At 45.5% G+C, this 24,354-nt stretch overlaps 1 protein-coding gene across 10 annotated transcripts in view; it reads left to right on the forward strand.

Moving 5' to 3' along the window:
* Positions 1 to 20,938, forward strand: part of LOC5564206 — a 249,529-nt gene extending 228,591 nt beyond the window's left edge. The window contains exons 4-9 of one of the 10 annotated variants that reach the window (XR_002498776.1): positions 1,044 to 1,685; positions 1,752 to 1,931; positions 1,990 to 3,154; positions 4,032 to 5,445; positions 6,042 to 6,317; positions 18,939 to 20,938. Coding sequence is in view for 8 of the 10 variants with exons in the window: in XM_021838557.1 (XP_021694249.1) it covers positions 1,044 to 1,685; positions 1,752 to 1,931; positions 1,990 to 3,154; positions 6,003 to 6,317; positions 18,924 to 19,230 (2,609 nt within the window). In the remaining 2 variants the exon portion in view is untranslated. Of the gene's footprint in view, positions 1 to 1,043; positions 1,686 to 1,751; positions 1,932 to 1,989; positions 3,155 to 4,031; positions 5,446 to 6,002; positions 6,318 to 18,923 lie in introns of those variants that run through there. The other 9 variants (XR_002498775.1, XM_021838579.1, XM_021838583.1 and 6 more) reach the window with 9 other exon arrangements.
* The last annotated feature ends 3,416 nt before the right edge of the window (positions 20,939 to 24,354 follow it).

The raw sequence follows: 24,354 nt of genomic DNA on the forward strand, positions 1-24,354 counted from the left end.
TTCGATCTCGACAGTAAGGCTGTCTTCAGTGTTGTTTAGTAGGCGACACTGAAGAAGGCCTCGCAGTTGAGATCGAAATACGCATATTTGTCAAAGGGTACAAACTCTCCCGAAGGATCTAGCTATCATTAGAACCATACACGAGTATTATACTGTTTTTTGACGTGCTTGTAAAGCTTATTTTTTCGATAGTCAAATTCTTCCAAAACAATTCAACTTTTGAAATTCTGCATCTAAAACTTTCAAAATGTGAGCAACTTTCAAATCATAAGGAAATTTGCCTCGAATGATTCTCACTCACTGCTAGATTCATAAAAAATCAGATGTCTGAGTTTTACTTTAAGGAGAAAGTTTTTCAAATCTAAACTCTTTCCCTTTCACCTGTTCCCATCAAGAACAAAACAACGGCAAAACAAAAGCGACCGCGGAAGACACTGCGAGGGAAGAAATTCTACGCTCTAATAATCACCCCTCGAGTTCCATTGGCAATACCAAACAGCAATACCTAACCGCCGCGTGAGAACCCTCCTTTCCCTGTAGACACTTCACTATTAGGTCATTCTTCTGTTTTCGTTAGACATTCTTTGGCGCGTTTCGCAACGCACATCCGCCTTGCACCATCACACAACCAAGTGGATAGGTATTTATCATAAAAGAGCAAAGTGATACCTTCCTTCGTCCGTAAATTACCGCACGATCGCGCATAAATTGACGCGATCGTTCGTTCGTTCAGTCGTTCGCTTACGCGAGAAGCGCTTCACCTCCCTTCGCGTCTCTTCACTGGGAACGCGGACACGATCTCGCGATTCGTCTGTTCGGACCAAGCACAGCGAAATAGAAAGTGAAAGCCAAGCCAAAGTTCGCGGAAGCCGAGAAATTGGCGTCCATGACGTAAGGCTTTTCGATCGCGGTGGCTGACTCAGTTGTATGAATTATATTGCGCCAGAAGAATTCTTTATATAATCGACCACCACCGTGGATGATCCGTCATGATTAACGTTGGAACATTCTTTTGCTCTCTTTCTTTCTATCTGTAACAATAGGCAATGGAAAACCAGCGACGATCGTGGTTCGGGTGGGCAACAACCGTCCGGACTTGGGTACGAATCCGATTTGCAATCGGTTTACCGGTAGCCTCGAGGAAGGACAGCCCCTATTCCTGCCGTGCAACCCACCAATGCCCGGAGCGTTCGTATCGGTCCATCTAGAAACGAGCGGCCCCAGTCAGCTATCGATTTGCGAAGCGTTCGTCTACACGGATCAGGCCTTACCGATCGAGCGGTGTCCGGCGTTCCGCGATATGCCCCCGGGTGCATCGGCTTCCTACAACGGCAAGTGCTACATCTTCTACAGCCGTCAGCCAGCTACGTTGCGCGATGCTTTGGCCTTCTGTAGGTCCCGCGGTGGAACCTTGATCAACGAGAGCAACCCGGCACTGCAGGGATTCATCAGCTGGGAGCTGTGGCGTCGGCATAGAAGCGATACCTCGTCGCAGTACTGGATGGGAGCCGTGCGGGACACTCAGGATCGGAACAGCTGGAAGTGGATCGGCGGCGATGACGTGTCGGTTTCGTTCTGGAACCTGCCCGGAGGCGATGAGGACTGCGCCCGGTACGACGGATCCAAGGGATGGCTGTGGAGCGATACCAACTGCAACACACAGCTGAACTTCATCTGTCAACACCGTGAGTATTTTGCGCAGCTTGTCCCATAGAAGTTGTAGTTCTGATTTTTGGGTTTACATTTAACAGAGCCTAAGGCATGCGGACGCCCGGAGCAGCCGCCAAACTCGACTATGGTAGCCCCGAAGGGCTTCGACGTAGGCGCTGTCGTTGAATACAACTGCGACGAAGGACATCTGCTCGTGGGACCATCGCAGCGTACCTGTCTGGAAACTGGATTCTACAACGAATTCCCTCCCGTTTGTAAATGTGAGTATTAGAACATCATTTTTCAGAACGATTCTTGATCGACAACTATTTGTTTCAGACATCGAATGCGGTCTACCGGCTGCCATTCCGCATGGACACTACGATCTGGTGAACGGATCCGTCGGTTACCTCAGCTCGGTTCACTACAAGTGTAACGAAGGCTACGAAATGGTTGGACGCGCCCTGCTGACCTGTGACATCGATGAACGCTGGAACGGACCGCCACCACGTTGCGAAGTGATCGAATGCGAACCGCTGCCGACGTTGTTCCCGAACGGAGTTGTAGTGGCGCCCAACGGCACAGATTACGGATCCCGAGCGGAGGTTGTTTGCAACCGTGGATACATTCCAGAGTCCGATGAGACGCACATCGTTTGTACGGCTACCGGCCAGTGGAGCAATCTGCTGCCGAAGTGCATTGAAGACCCAGCGAGCAAGACAACGACGCCACCCCCAACGACAACGCGTCCACCAATTGTGGTTGTATCGACGACAACGGTTCCAGTTACTCAGTACACGCAGAAGCGACCTCAGACGAGAAGGCCCACAAGACCAACCAGCCGGTTCACGACAACTACGACCACAACTCAATCGCCGCTGTTCAGCATCGAGATTGACGACGGTAACGACAGTGACGGCTTAGACGGGTTCTACGTCGGTACTAACGAGGATTACTCTCTCCCACCTCTAGAAGTCCGTCCGGGTCACGAAGAGGGACCCTCGCGTAAACCGTACCGCCCCGGCCAGAACACGATACCAAAGATTCCAAACGCACATGTGCCACCGCCGAAACGGCCGTCGTACTACGAACCACCAACCACATCCACGACTACTACAACAACCACCACTACCACTACACAAACACCAATACAAACACGCCCTACTACGACTAGCACACGGCAGACTACCACCTCGCGTTCGCCGCAGGACATTATCCTGTCGCAGCATCCGCAAGACAACGAAATCGCAGGCTCCGTCAACATCCGGCAGGATCAATCGCCGAAGGTCAACGTACCATTCGCCGTCGATAACTCGGACGGTGAGAGTACCGGCGGAGTCTATGGCGGCATCGGAGGCAACTCGAACCTTGGCTCCGGTTCCGGAGATCGGAAGGAAGCCAAGAATGCCCGCCTCAATCTGGGAGCCATCGTGGCGCTCGGCGCCTTCGGTGGTTTCGTATTCCTAGCGGCCGTCATTACCACCATTGTGATCGTAGTGCGAAGGTGATTTGCTTGTTTATGAACCGACCTCACGAAAACATAAAAAAAACACTACCACCAACCACACACTTCCACATCCACAACGAAAGAAACCTAACCGGTGCATCCGAAACAACTGAAAACCCGTTTTGTGACACGCATGCATGCACACATCCAAACACAGTCACACCCGAGTTTAGATGCTTGCCGTTCCTAAAACGAACTAAACTGATTCTTTCCCCTAGTTACTCCTTATCCTATCCTTCTGCGAAACGCTACAGCTATCCTCTAACTTTTACGTTTCCGTGGTTGCAGTTTTACCAATGAATACCTTCCTTGTGCATGTAGGAACCTATCCCTAACCCACACCAACACCACCTGAATCCTCACCGCCACTGCTTCTTTCCTCTGGTTTTAATGTTTAGATTTAAGCCACGCCCATTTGCGCGACAGCGCGAACGCCATCCAAGTACTCCATGAAACAGAGACAACCGGCGAAATGAGAGCACGCTCACCATTACACTCACACGATTCACGTACTCTCGCTATCGAATTCTTTTCTTTCTCTGCGTGCGATCTTTCCTTACTCTCTGTACTATCACGCTATCTCTCTTATTTTCCCATCTACCAAACGCAATTGACTCTATATTCTACCGCAAGAGATTAGTTAAAAACAATAGACACTCATACATCTACCATAAACACACGCACACATTCACAAAAAAAAAACACACCGAAATGTGTTTGAAACCATATGAACCGACCACTAAAAGTACCTCTCCTCCTTTTCCCGCATTTTGTTCTGTGTTCCACAACCACCAACCACCATCACCACAATCAAAAAATAACCATCAACCGATCAAACCAAATACAAAAAAACCAACAATCAACTATTGGGTAGAATGAATACATTATATTCAACGGCGAGGGCACACAAGAAGAATACATTCTCCTACTCCTAGGGCGTCTAGGGGGAGAAAGCTAGGCGTGAGGCCGTGACGAATATGTAACTGACAAAGATCGAGAAGACCTCCACGAACCTACTCCGAAACAACTTCCAAAGCGCACCGGTCACAAGTCACGAGAGATTTCAACTGTCACTGCCTTCTATCGACTGTCAGTCTGTCTCCTTCAGCCTGTCTCTATCAATCTTCAACCTTCCTAGCGCTCACGCACATCTTTATCCACGCTCAGCTCACGCCAGAGATAGCATTGCGTCTCCAAAACGTGAAGAGAAAAGGACAGTGGCTCCATCTACTGAGAGACTCAAGCAATCCCTCTTCCTCTCACGCTATCTCTCTCACTCTCTTTCCCTGAATCAACCTACCAATCGAACAAGATTTCCATTAATCTATTGTTTACTGCCCTGCCCGAAACAAAACCTCGCTCATCCCGCCAAAAACTAAATCCCCGATCAATCTTCATAAAACCAACCCTGTAAACCCGTAAACCATTGAACCCAGTTCATCGCCGGATCATCCAATCGGTAGCCCCGGTAGCATCCCCATGCGCTGCTATCTTCCGAGGGCCGCCGATTCCCTACGACCAGCGGCACGCCGCTTCTTTTCTCAAGCCACTCCCGGCACTACCAATGGCGCTCCCAATACCAACACAACCACCGCCACTACCGGAAAGTACTACTTCTCCGACATTGTCAAGGCCCGAGACCTGAACAACAACGCCCCAACGTCCAACCAGAAGAACAAGAACAAGAAAGACAAAAAAGCAGCCAAGGGCTCGAACAAGGACGTGCCCTCGCGTTGGTATACTGTATTGGCACTACCATTCCCGGATCAGACCGTCGGACGACGCGACATTCTTGGTACGGCTTATGGACGTCGGCGTCGGCAACAACTAGAGCAGCAGCAACAACGGGAAGACGAACGACCACGGGTACTACGGCCAAAGAAGTCAACGCCTTCACCGGCGCTATCACCATCGCCACAGACAGCGACTTCCATCACCACCTCCAAGGCCAGTAACATACGACTCTTCTCAAATAGCGCCGATCTCAGCGATTCCGTAGTGAGTAGCCTAGCTGTGTCACCACAGTTTTACCGGCGACCATCTACCATCGAATACTACCGCCCCGATTCGCAGTCTACGTTATGATCACTTCTTAGACTGCTCAAAGGCACAGAGCCACCACCGCTGGTGAATCGTATCGATTCACCCGCTCGGGAGCGTTCGTCGCTGCTTCACCATCATCTGCGCTTCTACCGACGCCATTACCACCACTATTACAAACACTACCTTAATCAAACGACGTGCCATAACCATACCAATACTAACGTACAAATTCGTAACCATACAATGTAAGAACCTACCGCCTAGTTCCATTATTTTGACTCACTACTCTGTCTCTAACTCTTGCTCTCACGCCTAACGCTTCTTCCACTTTCCATCACCTAACCTCCGTAGTCATAAACGCACGCCCACCACTAGAACCCGCACACCTGTAGCTGTAGTCTTCTAGTAAATGGACCCTTTCATACACTGCACCGAAAACCACCCCTGACTGTACTTTTCTACGGCTATCCAGTTTCCGTGATCGCAAATCGCCAGTCGAACACCCATCGCTCTGAAGCTGCCGACTTCAGAAGCTTCTGACGGTTTGCGATCGGTCTTTTCCTCGTCTTTTCTTCTGTCCACTTCGTCTTCTTTCCCCTTCTCACTCTCTCTCAAAGTTCAACACTTAGTCTCTAGTGTTCCTGCACTAGTAAAGCCATACCATTGCCCAAGCGCCATCACCCGCCTTCGCGAAACTACGTAAAAAAAAATAGAAAGCCCAAGCCCACCGCCCACTTCCCGTCTTCTCTCTGTTTTCTCTGTTTTCCATCCCCCGGATGACCTTCACACCACACCCTGTTAGACACGGCAGAGAGACCAACAAGCGCTTCCATACTTCCAGAAACCGCCAGGCGAACCAGCACTACCGGCACCGGGCCTCGCCGGACTGCAACACGGTGGCCTCGTTCTCCAGCTCCAGTTCCGAGTCGCGCAACGGCCTCAACCGGTACTACCGGCAGGCGTGGGAAAATCTGCACGAGTCCGCCTCCAAGGGCCACAACAGCAACAGCAACCACAGCAGCGGCCTGAAGCGGAAGGAAACGATGGATGCGCCACCGCCGAGCCGGTCGCGCTCGCGGGAGAACCTCGGCGGCAGCCGGTCGCGGGATCTGGACAGGTGAGTTGAGTTCCGTTAACTAGATCCGGTAGCACAGTACAGCACCAGTTCAGCAACCAACCACATCACACCGCATGCACACTGAGAAGGAATGGTTTCATTTGTAGGAATACGGGGAATGGTTAGGAACGGATGGGTTGAAGGGATTTGGAGGTGCGGAGAGGGCAAAACAAATAAAGATGCGGGGGAATTGCCAAAATTCCTGCAATATCTGTCATAGAAATCTTGGAATAGAGTGATGATTTGTAAGGTTTTGAACAGGGATTGCTGTATTCGTCTTTTCTGCCAATAGCTTTTACGGAATGTGGAGTCATACAGCCACAATTTAAAAGTACGGAGACTGTAAATATCTACAAGGCCTGTTGATGAACAATGTATTGGCTCAAGATGAACTCATGTCAGCTGGTCTTATGCGCTCAGTATCCTACGGTAAGCGCAAATTCACAACAATTTCTTAGTCTTCAATTGAAACAGAACTTCTATTACTGTTCCTCTAGTCTTGTCCATAGTATTTCTAGTTTCGAAAGTACATATACTGTATTCTACACCGAAGACTCGGAAACTCATGTACAGCTCGGTCAATAGACCAGTTTCTGGCCTCCTTTATGCTTCCTGTTGATATGGATAATCCAGTACCGCAAAATACAGTATTGTATACTCTGTATCGATGCCTTATTTTAACAAGGGTAAACGTTTGCATCCGGATTTCTGAGAAGGTAACTAGCGTAGTTTAGCTGTTTCATCAGCCGCCTTATGAAACCATGACCCGTCTGTAACTGCTTCACCAGGAAGTTAACTTTCTTATGGTTCCTGGTGAAACAGGCACTCTACACATTATATAGCTAACGGTGAGTCCATCTACAATCAGCTATCCGACTTTCATCGCCTTCTCGCTGGTGTTGTAGACATGTCTGTTGTCCTTTAATTGAAACCTTCCGAGTAATGGTGTTTTCGGAAGCCGAACTACTTTTTACTATCTCGAAAAGTTTCTTAAGAAATGCATGCTGAGAGATCTTCGATTTCCAGGGGTCTAGAAGTACATCTGGGATCGCGAGGTTTGCTGTCTTCGAAGAGAGTACCCAAGTAACTGAATAACAGCTTATTCAGCTAAAATGATCTTTATACAGTGTCTTTTCAATGGATTTAGGGAGGTTGTTATACCGGAAATGAAACGCAAAATTGCATAATAGAAACTGATATTTATTCCGATGAACTTCTCGCAACAACGAATGAATGGAAACTGTACTTTCTGGGAGAAAAAGCGCGCACACTTTTGCGCTCGTGTTTTGAATGACAGCTGACAGCTCATCGCTTAGTGGGTTTGGCCTGTTTGGTCGAACAAATAGGGTGCTAGCTAACCCCTGGCTGGCTCGATGCTTCTTGAACACACTTACCGGCAACCCTTTGGTCATAATATCGGCTATCTGCTTACCGGTAAGGATGCACCGAACTGATATATGCCCCCGCTGAATCATTGCTTTACATCAACGTGCTTCAAGCGACCGGTATCACGTTCTTCTTCTGCCACCCTAATCGTCGATTGCTTATCTTCGTGATAGACAACCGGATGCTCCGGTTCGATCGCCAAATCCTTAAGTATAATTCCGTGACATACAGCCGTACTCAGAGGCACCAGCGTCGAGCCACATATCCGAAAGACGAATCCCGTAAACGAACGCCTCTCCACAGGGTCGCGAATACTTTGATCACCAGTGCCGACTCCTCTGCCATGAACGCCAGTCCAAAATCCAGCGTACCTTTAATGTACCGCAGTACTCTCTTCGCATGTACCCAGTGTTGTTTCAGCCTTGCACTCTTGCATGTTGAAACGACGAAGCAAATTCTCCAAAAATCCCTTCTGACTAATCCGAAGGGACCTCTGCTCGGTGTCCCGGTCAATCCTCATGCAGAGAAACGTCAGAACCTCTCCTATGTCCGTCATCTCCAACTCTCCGACCAGGCAACGTTTCACCACTTCAACCGCCTTCAGTTGACGGCCAAGCACAAGCAAATCATCCACGTACAATACCAGGATAACATGGTTGCATCCGGAACTCTTCACGTAGGGACACGGGTCGCTCAAACTCAAACGGCGGAATCCCAATCGTTCGACGAAGTTGTGGAATCTTGTATTCCAGGCCCTTGATGCCTGTTTGCCACGCTCGAAGCCTTCCGGTAGCGTCATATAGATGTCCTTCTCCAAATGCCCGTTGAGAAAGGCAGTCTTCACATCCATCTGTGTGCTTGTTCGCAACTGCCAACACAACTCGAACGGTATCCAACCGAGCAACAGGAGAATAGGTTTCTGCATAGTCAAAACCTTGTTTCTAACTAAATCCACGAGTCTTGCTTTATACCGCTCTTCAAACACCCACTTGCACGCAATAGGCACTCTCCTCTCCCCTCGGGTAACTTGACAAGTGTCCATGTTTTGGTTCCGCTCGAGGGAATCTATCTCATCGTGAACTGCTGCGATCGTGCGTCAGATGCTCCGACGATCCTGAGTCGACGACCTAACTCGATTTCCGCAAACCTGCACTCTCACCACTGATGAACTAAACACTTTTCTCGCTTTTTCCCAAATGCGTTGTTTTCTTCGATTTCTTCTTCTCATTGTTTATCTTCTCCGGACAATCAGCAATTTTATGTCCTTCGCGATTGCATCCGAAGCACTTCCACTTAACACTCTTTTTCTTATTGTTCTGTTTCGCAACGGCACCAAAACGTTGAATGATGTCCTCGATAAGCGATTCCTGGTCGAGTCACAGCTTTCCTTCCTCTCGCTTCCTCCTGATTCGCATTTCCAAACAATACTTGGCCTCGCCGAGATTCGTTATTTTGCAATGATCGCTCAAATACGCCTTCAGGTTTCGTTTCATGTTCCGATCTTTGGTGAATCGTTCACGTAAATCCGCTTGGGAAATCGTTCACGTAAATCCGCTCAGCATCCAGTACAAGCAAGGATCTAGTGTCGAAAGAATGAGGCCAAACTTCTGAAGAACACCGTCCAGTTGAGCGTTCCACACTCGACTCGACTGCTTCAAGCCATAGAGCGCTTTTTTCAATCTGAAGACTTTTCCGTTCCTCCGTTCTACTCCCTGGGGTTACAACATGTATATCTCCTCATCGTTCAGCTCCCCTTGCAAGAACGCTGTGACGGCATCTATCTGGTCGATATTCAAGCCGTGTTTCACCGCCAGCGCCATGAGGTACTTGATCGTCGCATACAGCACCACGGGAGAAGTATAGCTGAGGCCGACCATTGCGAGCAACCCTTGACGACCTGACGAGCCTTGTAACGCTGGATAGCTTCGTCGAGACAACGCGTTGCTTCGAACACCCATTTGTTTCCGTCCTTTGGGCAAATCGGCCAGCACCCACGTTTTGTTCTCGCTCAATGACTCAGCTCTTCATTTGTCGCTTGGATCCAATGATCTCGATCCAGCCGGCGCAGAACCTCTTCGTAGGTTGTAGGATTGTCCATCTCACATGTCGTTGTCCCATATCTAATATAATCTTTATACATGCTACACATCAGCTGGTCTATTGGTTTGTGGCAGGAGCGTAACGTCAGCTGAATAATTCATCTTCATTGCTTACTTACTTACTTATTTGGCTTTACATCAATTATCTTGATAAAGCCTCGCCAACAATATTTCGCCAATTCCCTCGGTTCATGGCCGCTTCTCTCCATCCTCGACTGTGACCCACGCTCTCCAGGTCCTGGTGTACCTGGTCAATCCACCTAGCTCGCTGCGCCCCACGCCTTCTTGTTCCGACCGGATTCGTGGCGAACACCATCTTTACAGGGTTGTTGTCCGGCATTCTTGCAACATGCCCTGCCCAGCGTATCCTTCCAGCTTTAGCTACCTTCACGATACTGGGTTCGCCGTAGAGTTGAGCGAGCTCGTGGTTCATCCTTCGCCGCCACACGCCGTTCTCCTGTACGCCGCCAAAGATCGTCCTTAGCACTCGGCGTTCGAAAACCCCAAGAGCTTGCAAGTCCTCCTCGAGCATAGTCCACGCCTCATGCCCATAGAGGACTACCGGTCTTATGAGCGTTTTGTACATCGTGCATTTGGTGCGGGGGTGAATCTTTCTTGACCGCAGTTTCTTCTGGAGCCCATAGTAGGCACGACTTCCGCTGATGATGCGCCTTCGTATTTCCCGACTAACATTGTTGTCAGCCGTCAACAAGGATCCGAGGTAGACGAACTCGTCCACCACCTCGAAGGTATCCCCGTCTATCGTAACACTGCTTCCTAGGCGGGCCCTGTCGCGCTCAGTTCCGCCAACCAGCATGTACTTTGTTTTCGACGCATTCACCATTAGCCCGACTCTTGTTGCTTCGCGTTTCAGGCGGGTGAACAAATCTGCCACCGTTTCAAATTTTCTCCCAATAATATCCATGTCGTCCGCGAAGCAAACAAATTGTCCGGATCTCGTGAAAATCGTGCCTCGACTGTTAAGTCCGGCTCTCCGCATGACACCTTCAAGCGCAATATTGAACAACAGGCACGAAAGTCCGTCGCTCTGTCGTAGTCCCCGCCGAGACTCGAACGAACTGGAGTGTTCGCCAGAGATCTTCACGCAGTTTTGCACACCGTCCATCGTTGCTCTGATCAATCTTGTGAGCTTCCCGGGAAAGCTGTTCTCGTCCATGATTTTCCATAGCTCTATGCGGTCGATACTATCGTATGCCGCCTTGAAATCGATGAACAAATGGTGCGTAGGGACCTGGTACTCACGGCATTTCTGGAGGATTTGCCGCACGGAAAAGATCTGGTCCGTTGTCGAGCGGCCGTCGATGAAACCTGCTTGATAACTTCCCACGAACTCGTTTGCTATAGGTGATAGACGACGGAAGAGAATCTGGGATAGCACTTTATAGGCGGCGTTTAGGATGGTGATTGCACGATAATTTTCACACTCCAGTTTGTCGCCCTTTTTGTAGATAGGGCATATAACGCCTTGCTTCCACTCCTCCGGTAGCTGTTCCGTTTCCCAGATTCTGACTATCAGCCGATGCAGACAAGCGGCCAACCTGTCCGGGCCCATCTTGATGAGTTCGGGTCCGATACCATCCTTGCCAGCGGCTTTGTTGTTCTTGAGTTGTTGAATGGCATCCTTAACTTCCCCCATCGTGGGAGCTGGTTGATTTCCGCTGTCCGCTGTGCTGACGTAGCCATCGCCTTCGCTGTCCTGACCTTCTGTGCCTGTGTTCTCTGCGCCATTCAGGTGTTCATCGTAGTGCTGCTTCCACCTTTCGATCACCTCGCGTCCGTCCGTCAAGATGCTCCCATCCTTATCCCGGCACATCTCAGCTCGCGGCACGAAGCCTTTGCGGGATGTGTTGAGCACTTTCATACGCTGAACCGGCACTGCGCGGCAATTGGTTCTGGATGTATGCAGCAGCTGCCACGGCTTCTCCCCAATACTGCTTCCCTAAACCGGCGTCGAGAGACATGCACATTGCCATTTCTTGCAAATACCGGTTACGCCGCTCGGCAACACCATTCTGTTCCGGTGAGTAACCCGCCGTCAGCTGCATTTCAATCCCCTCGTCCGAGTAGAATTGCTTCAGCTGCTTGTTGAGGAACTCGCCGCAGCGATCGGAACGAATGATGCGTGGCTTCCTTCCGAACTTGTTTTCCACCAACCGAACATAGCTCTTGATGCAATCCTTCGCCTGAGACTTATCCTTCGACAGGTACAAGACAAGATATCTGCTGAAATCATCTATAAGCATGATGAAGTACTTCCGACCTCCGACTGTCGTACACAGGTCTGCGCGTATAAAGCCCAATGGATGTGTGGGTTTCCGTACAGATTGTTGCCGGAACGGGAAACGCGCCATTGAGGCAGTGCTCGCACTCGATTCTCGCACCGCAATCGACCAACTTCATGCCCATCACAATCTGCTCTTACTTGATCCTGTCGAACACTGAATGGTGTCGGTGCCCGAGCCGGCGGTGCCACGTATGCTGGCAATTGGTGGAATGGTTGCTCAATTTCGCCATCGTTCCAAACTCGGACTGCTTCAACTCGTACAACTCTACATTTCGACCTCCTAGAGCTTGCTCGCCAAGTCAACCGTCCCGACACTGTCACGCTTGAACGAAACACTGTAGCCGTTATCCACTATTTTGCTGACAGAAGTTGCCCACTGTCCAAGTCAGGCACGTACAGAACCTTTCCGAGCTCTATCGGACGACTTCATCAATTCCTCGTCGCCGGCCATATGATATGATATTTCCTTTCACCAAAAGCACCGCAGCAGCTTCATCTTTGTTCGTCGCCTGCTTCGCCTCAGCTTCCGCTTGCTGATTCTTACCAGCCGTTTTGCTCCCGGATAGCTCGCCATCATCAGAATTCACATAAGCCTGTCGCTTCTTTCAGTCCCGTTGAAAATGGCCGAGTTTCTTACAGAAAAAGCAAACTTTTTCTGTGTCTTGAGGACCTGCTCCTTCAACGACGATTTGCCGGACCGCTCCAGCCGCTTATGATACTCATTCATCAGTTTCGAACGAACCAGCTCCATGGTGATCATCCGGCCGAGCCTCCAGAGCCGAAGCCAGAAAATGATAAGACTCCGGCATTCTTCGCTGTACCATGACGATTTTCAGCTTTTCCTCCAGATCCAGGCTAGCATTTTCCAACTTGTCGAACAGTGTATCTATTTCCAGAAGATGCTTCTCCACATCACCGGATTCCCCGAGCTTTTAGCGCATCCCACACCGTTCTCGCCGTCGTACAGTCTTTGATGAAAGGGTATTGGCTCTGCTCGACTGCGTGATACTCATCTGCTGTACTGCCTCACAATTGAGGATAGGGAGCTTCCTCCTTTGTTCCATCGACTGTTTCTGAGCGGTCCCCACGGTAATAGATACCGTCTGGGTAATGGCATTTCCGAAAGCCCAACTGCTTATTCGACAGACCGTTCCTTCTCTCCGCATACATCGTAGGCCCGCTCTCTTGAATAGTTTCCCGAGAAGTGCAACCGTTATGCTGAGGCATCTTCGACTCCAACTTCTGCCCCTTCTAGGGGTCCGGAATGATTCAACCGTCACTGCAGCGTAACCCTGAGTATATCCGGATTTGAAAGGATTGCTGTCTTCAAAGAGAGTACCTCGTGATCTTCTGGTTGAAGTATCGATCCCTATCTAAGACTGCGGCCCATGCGATATGCGCCAGGCAATCTTAAGCCTACGCGTTCTCGGGAACACTTGCGTCATTCGTAGGTAGACCGTCTGCTCTTTCAACGGCTTAAGCTCTCGCCTTTGCTGCTTCTGATCATCGAGATCGCCTTCTCACTAGTGTTTTCGACATGTCTATTGTCCTATACGCTTGAAGTCGACATTGCGTTCACCGAGCGTGATACTCATCTGCTGCACTGCCTTACGATTGATGATAGTAGCTTCCTCCCTTATTCCACGGATTGTTCCTGACCGTCTGGATAATGGCGTTTCCGGAAGCCGAACTGCTTATTCGACAGTCCGTTCTCACTCTCCGCATACTTCGTAAGCCTGTTCAGGTTCACTCTCTCGAACAGTCTCCCGGTTCTTCGATTCCAATTGCTGTCCCTCCTAGGGGTCTTGAATGATTCCACCATCACTGTAGCGTGACCCTGAGCCCATCCGAATTCGCAAGGATTGCTGTCTTCAAAGAGAGTACCTAGTGGCCTTCTGGTTGAATTACTGATCCCTATCTAAAACAGTGGTGTTTGGGACGCTTGCATCATTCATAGAAATACCATCTGCTATTTCAACGAGTTTAGAGTCAGATCATAGAGTCGATTTCCAAGATCCAGAATAGTGTCTAGATCGCTTTCTCGTTGGTGTTGTCCACATGTCAGTTGTCCTTTACGCTTGAAGTCGACATTGCATTCACCGAGGATAGACGAATCCTCTTTTGTTTCTACGACTGTTTCTGAGCGGTAATACACGGCAACAAAAACCCTCTGGAAAATGGCGTTTCCGGAAGCCGAACTTCTTATTCGACAGTCCGTTCTGAGCAATTATTAGTACGCAAAAGGTTTCGCTTCCAAAGCTTTCGCCACGCAATCAAATCCTCTTTCAATATCCGGTAGTAACTATTTGATACAAGTCTATAGAGAATAGAAACAGGAAAAGAACTATATTCTTCTACGACTATCCTACATCCACGATATCCTGAATTTGCCCTCATTAGCTGGATGGCCTTGATAGCCCACTGCTTTGTCGAAGTCCCGGGCAATTTGGATGATTCGTTAACTTGGATACAATATCGATCATGTTGGAAGAATACCACTCTAGAACCTCCTTGGAGTGATGGCAGCTGGCCGAATCGGACTAAATGACTTCGCCCCTATACTTGCAATACACGCTTCGTGAACTTGTCAAACACGAACTTGGTTCTTCCTGGCAACAAGCTCCCAGTCCGGCAATTTGGATTTATTTTTGAAAACTCTCTATCCAAAATTTGGCTCGGAAAACTCTCCTTCCGACAATTTGGATTCATTTTGGAAAACTCTTTTTCCAGAATCCAGCTCGGAATACTCCTTTTCCAGCCTTGGAGAACTCTCTCTCCAGAAACCACTTTTCACATTGCTCGGAAGACTCTCTTTCCGGCAGTTTGGATTCGCTTTGGAGAACTCTTTCAAAAATTCGGCTCGGAAAACTCTCTTTCCGGCCTTCGAGCACTCGCTCTCTCCAGAATCCACTTTTCACATTGCTCGGAAAACTCTCTTTCCGGCAATTTCGACTCGCTTTGGAAAGTTGTCTCTCTTGAATCCACTTATCAAATTCCTCGGAAAACTCCCTTTCTGGCAATTTGGATTCACCTTGATGAACTGTTTTTCCAAAATTCGGGATGGAAAATTCTCTTTCCAGCAATTTGGTATCCTTTTGGAAAACTCACTTTCCAGTATCCTGCACGGAATACTCTCTTTACGGCATTGGAGAACTCTCTCTCCAGAATCCACTTTTCACATTGCTCGGAAAACTCTTTTTCCGGCTATTTAGACTAGCTTTGACACTCTCTTTAGAAATTCGGCTAGGAAAACTCTCTTTCCAGTATCCGGCTCGGAATACTCTCATTCTGGCCTTGGAGAACTCTCTCCCCAAAATTTACTTTTCACATTGTTCGGAAAACTCTCTTCATGGCAATTTAGATTCGCTTTGGAAAAATCTCTTTGCAAAATTCGGCTCGGAAAACTCTCTTTCCAGCAATTTGAATTAATTTTGGAAAACTCTCTTTTTACGGCAAGTTGGATTCATTTTGGAAAACTCTTTTTCCAAAATTTGGCTCATAATACTCTCTTTCCGGCAAATTTTAATTCATTTTTGAAAACTCTCTGTCCATAATTGGGCTAGGAATACTCTCTTTCCGGCATTGGCGAACTCTCTCTCCAGAATCCACTTTTCACATTACTCGGAAAACCCTCTTTCCAGCAATTCGAATTCTTTCCAAAAGTCGGCTCGAAAAACTCTCTTTCCGGAAATTTAAATGCGGTTTGGAAAACTCTCTTTGCAAAGTTCGGCTCAGAAAAATCTCTTTCCGGCCTTGGAGAACTCTCTCTTTCTCCAGTATCCACTCGGAAAACCCTCTTTCCGGCAATTTAGATTCGCTTTGGAAAACTATCTTTCAAAATTCGACTCGGAAAACTCTCTTTGCAGCAATTTGGATTCATTTTGGAAAACTCTCTTTTTAGAATACGGCTCGGAATACTCTCATTCCGGCCTTGGAAAACTCTCTTCCCGGTTATTTGGATTTGCTTTGGAAAAAATCTTTTTCCAGAATCCGGCTCGGAAAACTCCCTTTCTTGCTGCACAGATAACTTTCCACACTCAGGGTTTCCTTGTAGGTTTTAAGCACTCGACAAACTGTTATTTTCTGCATCTTCAACACTTTTGTCAGCTTGGAACCGGACCACTCCGGATTTTCCAGGTGCTTGTGCACAAAATATTGTGCAATATTTCTTCTTTCTAGTTCCATTTGACGTTATTTCTGAAAGCGATCGACTACTTTGATCAAACTTGCTCCAGTCGTTCTCTGTAGAAGCAGTCTTCAAAATCTCCTTTGCATTACGTTGCTTTGATCTATAAATCAGGGAGAAGGAAAATGCACACTCCTCTTTTCCCAATCCAACATTGCTTTGATTTGCTCCTATCATTTCGTGAAAATACTGCATCAATGATCTAGAAAAATATCAACTCCTTCTGTTGGGCGAATATGTCTAGTAGGCATAGCAACCGCACGATTATCGTTTCATTGCGTGGTTGAAAACTGTCAGAATGCAGTTGTTTGCGGGAGAAAATGTTCATTGTTGTAAAATAGGTTCAGTATTTTAAAGGTAATGCAAATCAAATTTGATTTGGTTTTATTGTATTTTATTGTTGCTTTTCTTTTCTTATAGGAAACACTGAATGAATGGTAACGAGATATAAAACGAGTCTATATTAATAGCCATGCAATTCGGTCGAAGCTTGTCCGCTACAGCGCCAGATGGGAACCTGAAGCCCCAAAATAAACATATCCTGTACCTTATGCCTTTTTTTGCTTAGCGCTTCGTCATTGGTGCCAGATTCAATCTAGAGCCTCATTGTACTTATAAGCATATTTTTTACTACCACGTACTGACGACATTAGGAACTTCGTGCATCGAGCTTTACTTATTCTACCCAGTAATAGTTCACTTATTGCGTGCGACATGTTCACCTAAAACTACCATCATATGACACGTATCGAATCTTAGACCCAAACTACCTCAACATCGCTTAAATTATTAAGAGCTATGATAAGTTAGATTTAGATTCAGCTACCAAGATCGACTAAATGCTTCCCTTTGAGCCCCTACCCACTTCATTTAAATTATTCAATCTTGAAATTCTCCCTTCTAAGCACCATCCTAAAGGATACTCTTTAGTGATGTTAAACTCGGTCGAAATGGAATTATTATATGAACATCAGCAAATTTTCGCAGCATTCGATTACTGAATCGAGCACTTTAAATCATGTGGTGCAATATCCGAATGGCAAATATATTCTAATCCAGATCAGCTGAAATGATTTGCATCAATGATGCAATACTTTAGATCAAATGATCACAGGAGCATTGTTTTATATCCTGCAAATAATGAATAAAATAATATGTTAATCAGTCCACAGTTCGGGAAGTCTCTCCCTTATGCGTCAACTGCAGCCAGTGCTTATATCTTAGAAATCCCTTAGGTACGAACAGATAAAAGGTACCATGTCAAAAGGTAGAATAATTAATATCACTTGAGATAGGTAGACATGACAGTCCTTTTCCCTTTAGAAACTTTCTAATAACTCTTTAAAAGCCACCTACAAGTTGACAAGTTGCAACAACTCATACAACGAACAATCGAAAATATATCCAAAGAATTCATCTTATCTTAAACACGCAAATTTGCTCATTCCATGACTACAACAAAACATTCAAATCATTGGATTTACTACTCAACATTACATTTGACAAATTCGTCAACACCAAAGAACAATTTCGTTCATCTCAATACAGCAATCGCTTCATAAAAGAACAAAATGTTCACAATAAACGACAATTTCGTCAGCTCTGAAGAACAATTTGGTTCAACTCAAATTGGCAATTTCACCACACTTTCAAATACAGATACAATTGGCAATTCGCCACCCCAAAGAAAATCGATTATCTTCAACACACGTTTCCATGATCCTCGTCGCCACTTTTATATCCTGCAAATAATGAATAAAATAATATGTTAATCAGTCCACAGTTCGGGAAGTCTCTCCCTTATGCGTCAACTGCAGCCAGTGCTTATATCTTAGAAATCCCTTAGGTACGAACAGATAAAAGGTACCATGTCAAAAGGTAGAATAATTAATATCACTTGAGATAGGTAGACATGACACATTGAAATGCGAGGATTCAAATTCATCATTTGGAAATGAAAATTTTCAAGGCATGCTTTTTAATTCTCTCTTGCGCAATGATGGTTTCGGAAGACTGTGTAGAAGTGTAAACAAACCACTGTCAAACATTTGAGATTTGCTTATCGATCTTATCGACGATAAGATCTATACAATCTATGAGCCAGATCTTCTGATCCCATCCAAAAAATGACGCTCTTAACGTTCAACGCTCCGTCATCGTTATCATCGTCATTATCGAAACTTTAAAAGCAGTTTTTCTGTTCAAAACTAAAAATTATTCGTGAAAATGTGTTCACTGTGTTTCAGTTGGAGAATATAATACAGTGAACACATTTTCCTGCTAATTTTCTTGATTTTGGACGAAAACACTGCTTTTGAAAATTCCGAAATCAATGACGGACCTGCCCCCTTAAAATACTGTATTGGTACTTACAAATTGATGTATTGCGTGATTCTTAGCAGCCATACACCGCCAGTTCAAAGCCAAGTTCAAAATCAAATATTTAAGTATGTATAACTTCACAAACGATCACTCACTTATACGCACACAAAGCTAACGCTCTCGCACTCACTCTCACACTCGCACACTCACGAACGCACAAACGCTTGGACACACAAACGCTTAACCAAACGCCAGACCAACTACCCAGATTTCGCTCTCTCTGACCGGCCTTTTTTCACCTACTGTAGATTTTTTATCGACAGATCCCGGGAGAACCTGTCGTCCAACCGGAGCCGGGACTATCCCCGGGACAGCATGGCCGTGCGGGACGGCTCCGAGATGGTCGTGTCGGACGTGTGCGTCAAGGGCGAGAAGAAACGGCACCACCACCATCACCACAAGAGCAGCCACCGCGGCGGCGGCGGTGAAGGCCAGGAACGAAGCCGCGGAAACCACCGGGACAGCCGGGACGGAGACTTCCGGGAGCCGAACATCATGGGCAGCGGCGGCAACGGTGGAGGCAACGGACGCCGAGGCGACCACCGCCACTACTGACCCCGTAGAATGGTAATCACTATCAGAATGGAAGGACCGTACAAGGACCGCGACGAGGACGAAGGTCGCCGGGTTCTGATGAGCCCACTGTGGGAGTGACCACCTAGAAAGAAAACGGGACTTTAGATGATTCTAACCTCTCTTCTTCCCTATCCAACTTTCACCTTCAATTTCCTCTACAATTGTGTACGTATTTATTTATTATCGGATAGTTTCACTAGTTCTTAGGACGTTGCTCACATTTTTCAGTGCAGGAAGCCATTCCTAAAAAAAAAACATTAAAAACCAAACGCACCTTAGCAGTTAAGTCGACCGATAGTCAAGACACAAACCATACCTAACCTTGTCGATTAGTTAATCGTTTGACCTGTGCACCAACTCGACATCTACACCCACACTGAAAGAAATTTTCTTCCCATTTTGATTGTGATTTACCAATAATTTTTTTTTTCTGAGTTTCTTATCCAATCCTTTCGCGCCCTTAGCTGACGAACGCATGACAAAAGTTGGAAAATTTCTTTCAGCAAATTCGCTTCACGAGCCAAACTTTCGAATGGGGATTCGATCTTGACCGCGTCTAAACCCACAACGCAAACACGCAACATAGAAGTGCGCACACAAACACACACAATCTAGACACAATTCGTCGGATGACGTTTAGTCACGGTCGACATTGCTACCCGTTGCACCCTGTTCTCCCCTTTTCTCCCTTTTGACAAAAGGCTTTTGTTAATGTTTCTATCTCGTCATAAGTCGTTAATTTATTTCATTCGTTTGTTTGTACTATTGTTTCGTTCTATCCTCCCAAAAAAACGAAGCGATTTACCGAAAATTTGTTATCACTTTTTGTGTTGTTAACGTTAACCTTCAAGGAAACGAAGTGAAAAAAGAAGAATATCGCTGAAGAAAAAAGAAAATCTGCAAGGCTTCGCTTCTCTTTCAAAGAGTTTGAAAAAAATGGAAGACCTCAGAGCAGAAAACAAAAAAAAAGAAGAAAAATGACAAGCACACACATACTAACTTGTAGAAAGAGAAAGAGACAAAGATTAGGAGAAACGAAACCGCAGTTGCAATATCGAGTTCTAGTGGACAATTAGGCAAACAAGCAAACAATTATCGTTGTTTTTGTTTTTATTAGGAAATTGAATTAGGAAAAAGAAAATTAGGCTGACAATTACTGACATTCCCGATTGTTTGTTTTTTATATAGACATAGAGTGCCATTACAAAGGCATGCATAATCCTTTTTGCTATTGGTAAATTCTCTCTCACAAATTACTCTCAAGTAGGTTTTCTCGGTCTTTGGAATTTGTCAGAATCGACAACCTAATCTAGCAGTAAAAAGAAAAAACAAGTAAATGCATTTCAGTATTTTTCCCATTGGTTTGTTAACACTTACACCCTTTATTCGTTTTTAAGGCAAATATTTAGGAGAAATAAACACAAAACGCGCGCGCTCAAATGTACGTTGTGAATTTGGAAACCAGTTTCGCTAGGTTATACACTATGTAAATCGGTTTAGACTTAAAAACTAACGCATACATATACGTAGAAACACACATACACACGAGTAAGCTATCTGGTTTTAGCAGTTTACACACAGACAACCGAAGCGAAAAAGTTACTAAAGAAGATAGTAGGAAATACTGGCCGCTAAGTGTACCAGTAGACCGGACATTCAATGACGGATTGGAGGAAAAGAAAAAAAATGAAGCAAGCGAATTATTTCACGTGTAATAGGAACGAAGAATATTTTCCTCGCCTGCAGAGGAGATCGAGAACGATCCGAAATGTTGTAAATAGTATTCGTATTTAATAAAGAAAATAAAAGTAAAAATAATCGATTAAAAATGGTGCCCACGAAGGGTGTTTGATTTTGTCCGAAAAAACTCCCTGTTTTGAAATTGCGTTTTTGAATTTTTCCAACAGTTGTCAAATTTGGTTGTTACATGGTTTCCACATAGCTTAACGTTCTCTGAGCACTACAGTATATTTTTGAGATTTATTCCGCCTCTGAGTCACGAGAATTAAAATAATATACAAAAAAAACGAGCGAGTTCGTTGAAAGACACTTGTTGACAGTCACTTATAACCGAAGGTTTACGAGTGGCATCGGTCTAGCATGCACAGCAGAATTGATTGAACCAGCAGAAACCCAAAGGAACTCCGAAGGAGTACCCGGATAAACTCCAAAGGGATTCGGCGTAGCTCAGAAGGCATTCCTAGCAGAGCTACGATGGAATTCTCGTTGGAGAGCCGGAGACATTTCCGGAAGAACTGCTGAAAAATTCCCGGTGGATATCCTGAGGAACTTCAAAGGAATTCCTGAAAGTAGTGGTGAGGAATTCGTGGAGAAACTCTAGAGGAATTCCCAGATCAACTGTGGAGAAATTCCCTATGAAAGGATTTCTTGGAGGAACTCTGCTGTATTTCCCGGAGGAAGTCTGAAGGTATTCTCAGAAAAAAAACTTGAGGGATTGCTGGAAGAACTCTTGAAAAATTTCTGGAGAAACTCCGATGGATCCGTACTGGAGAAATTGCTGGAGGAACCATTAAGAAAATCTGAGGGAATTCCCGGTAGTGGAACTTACATAAGGAACTCTAAAGGAATTCTTGGAGAATATCTGAAAAAAAAACAGAATAATTTTAGGGAAATCGGTAAAAGAACTCCGGAGCTAATCCTAGAGGAACTCCGGAGGCGTTTCTGTCGGAACTTCATAGTTTTCCTATCAAAGATCCCAGAAAGATTGTAGAACGGATCCTGGGATTCCAGTGCAGACCATTGGATTCCATTATTGATCCTGGGATTCCATTGTGGATCCTTGTGTTCCAGTGTGGATCTTGAGATTGTAGTGAAGATCATAAGATTGGGATTGTAGTACGGACCGTAGTATTTCAGTGGAGATCCTGGGATACTAGTGTGTATTGCAGGATTTCAATGTATTCGCGAGATGCCACACAGTGATCCAGCTTCTAAAATTCATGGCAAAAATTACGGAATCTAAATATTTGACAAGTTTTGATCATAACAAGTGTTGTGGAACATGTTTCAGGTTGCAGACCCTGTTTCACCATTTTTTAGTTGTCATGGATCAAAATTTCCACAAAATTGCGGTTTTCCATATATTTTGAGGCTCGCAACTTTTTCATAAAACGAATGTTAAGCCAAAATTAGTCAAGAACATTCTTCTCTAATCGACTCTTTAGACTTTTAAGAGCATTTGGGCATGATATATCCGCGTGGAGAGATTTACATGATATAGAGAAGCTGTCATTTAGTTATTTAACATGCCTACAGTAATAGGTGTTAGATTGATGTTTGAAACTGTTTTTGAACTAACACCATGTTTGAAATTGGGTTTTTGACAGCGTTTTAGAAAACTGGACCTCTGTGTACCAGTATGGATTCCAGGACTCCAATTCTGGTTTTTCAGTAGTGAATCCTAGGATCCTAGTGTAGATCGTAGGAGTTCAGAGTGGATCCTGGGACTGCGAAATCTTGGTATTCCAGTGTAGATCCTTGGATTCCAGTGTGAGTATTGGGATTCCAGTGTGGATCTTGCGATTCTCTGTGTAGTTTCTGGGATTTCAGTGTGGATCCTGAGATTCCAGCCTGGATTCTGTTATTTCAGTAGGGATCCTTTGATTAAAATGTAAAATCTTGGGATTCCAGTGTAAATCCTGGCTAACGTAGGCTTTTGGCAGGGATCCTTGATGTCTCGTGTGCATCCTTAGATTCCCATGTATATCCTAATACAGTGGGATTCCGTTTTTGGCAATAAAGTCGAAATTTTCAGTTGCCAAAAGCGGAACCGTGCCAAAATTGGAACCCATTTTTTTATTTTTAGTTTTCAGCTCTTGGATTTGAAAACATCATTAAAACCACGAAATCCCCTAAAACCTCCAAAGAATCCGGTTCGGAGTATAGTTACGAAACTCAATGACCCAGCTCGTAAAAAAAACATAATGATTATGTTATGAGGCCCATATCCTTGATTAAGAAACTTGTATAGAATGTTGGATCGTCTTTTAACAAATCTAACGTCTTACAGAATCTCTAACATCCGGAAAAGTAGCTCTAGATAGTTGACGCCAAAGGTCATTTTACATACTAATACCACAGACAAAAAGTTTAAACACTCTCAAGCGTATCTATCGCACGCTTCAATGATATTATTCAGAATAAAGTGTGGTATGGGCTGTGGTCGCATTTGTCATCATGACAATGGTATTGAAAGGCTCATTTTAATTCTTGAAAAATGAAATATAATATGCAGACGTTTTTTGGATTGTATGCTGACACTTCTGCAACTCACTAGAATAACGCAATTTATTTTATGAAATTCCTTGAAACTTATGATACACGACATTTGGTTTAATTTGTTTCTATTACTAAAGTGTGTTTCTATATACGCAATGTATGCAATTCCATAATAATAAGAACAGTGAACTAGGAAGGTGAGACGAAATTTATAAATATGTATGAGTTATAGACTTTTTGTTGCTCTTGTGTCAGTATTTATGCTTTGTTCAAACAAACTGATCCAAATCTGAAGCAACGTCCCGACCAGACGTTGAATTCCAATTTCCAGACGAATTCCGAGAAATCCAAATCAAATTTGCGGAAAAACTAAGATGTTAGAATGGAGTAGTTTCTAGGATCGGTTGGTCTTCACTAACCTGACCGCCCAACGAATGTCCATTAGGCCGTCCCTTATTTTTCGAAAATGCGAAATGTTATAAGTTCGTCATTGTAAAGTGCTCGTTTTGGTAAGAAAAAAATCAGGTAAAAATTTGAAGTCCGTACGTGGACGCTAAGTGGTCCCCCAACGACCCTAAAGGTTTTAGGCGTAGATGACCCCGTGCGCAAAATCGAGCTTGCTGCTCTAGTGCACGCAACATGAGTACGAAAAGCCACCAGTAACAAATTGTTCTGCGCGCGTTGATAATCAGCATATAAGTTAATTTTCTATGGGATGATTCACATATTACGTAACGCAAAATTTGCCAATTTTAGACCCCCTCCCTCCCCCACGTAACAGCTTTTGTATGAAAAATTTATTTTTTTTTTGTAACGACCGTAACATTACGGAAGACCCCTCCCTTCCCCTGTTGCGTTACGTAA

The sequence above is a fragment of the Aedes aegypti genome, chromosome 1 (genome assembly GCF_002204515.2).
Source record: "Aedes aegypti strain LVP_AGWG chromosome 1, AaegL5.0 Primary Assembly, whole genome shotgun sequence".
Classification (NCBI taxonomy): domain Eukaryota; kingdom Metazoa; phylum Arthropoda; class Insecta; order Diptera; family Culicidae; genus Aedes; species Aedes aegypti.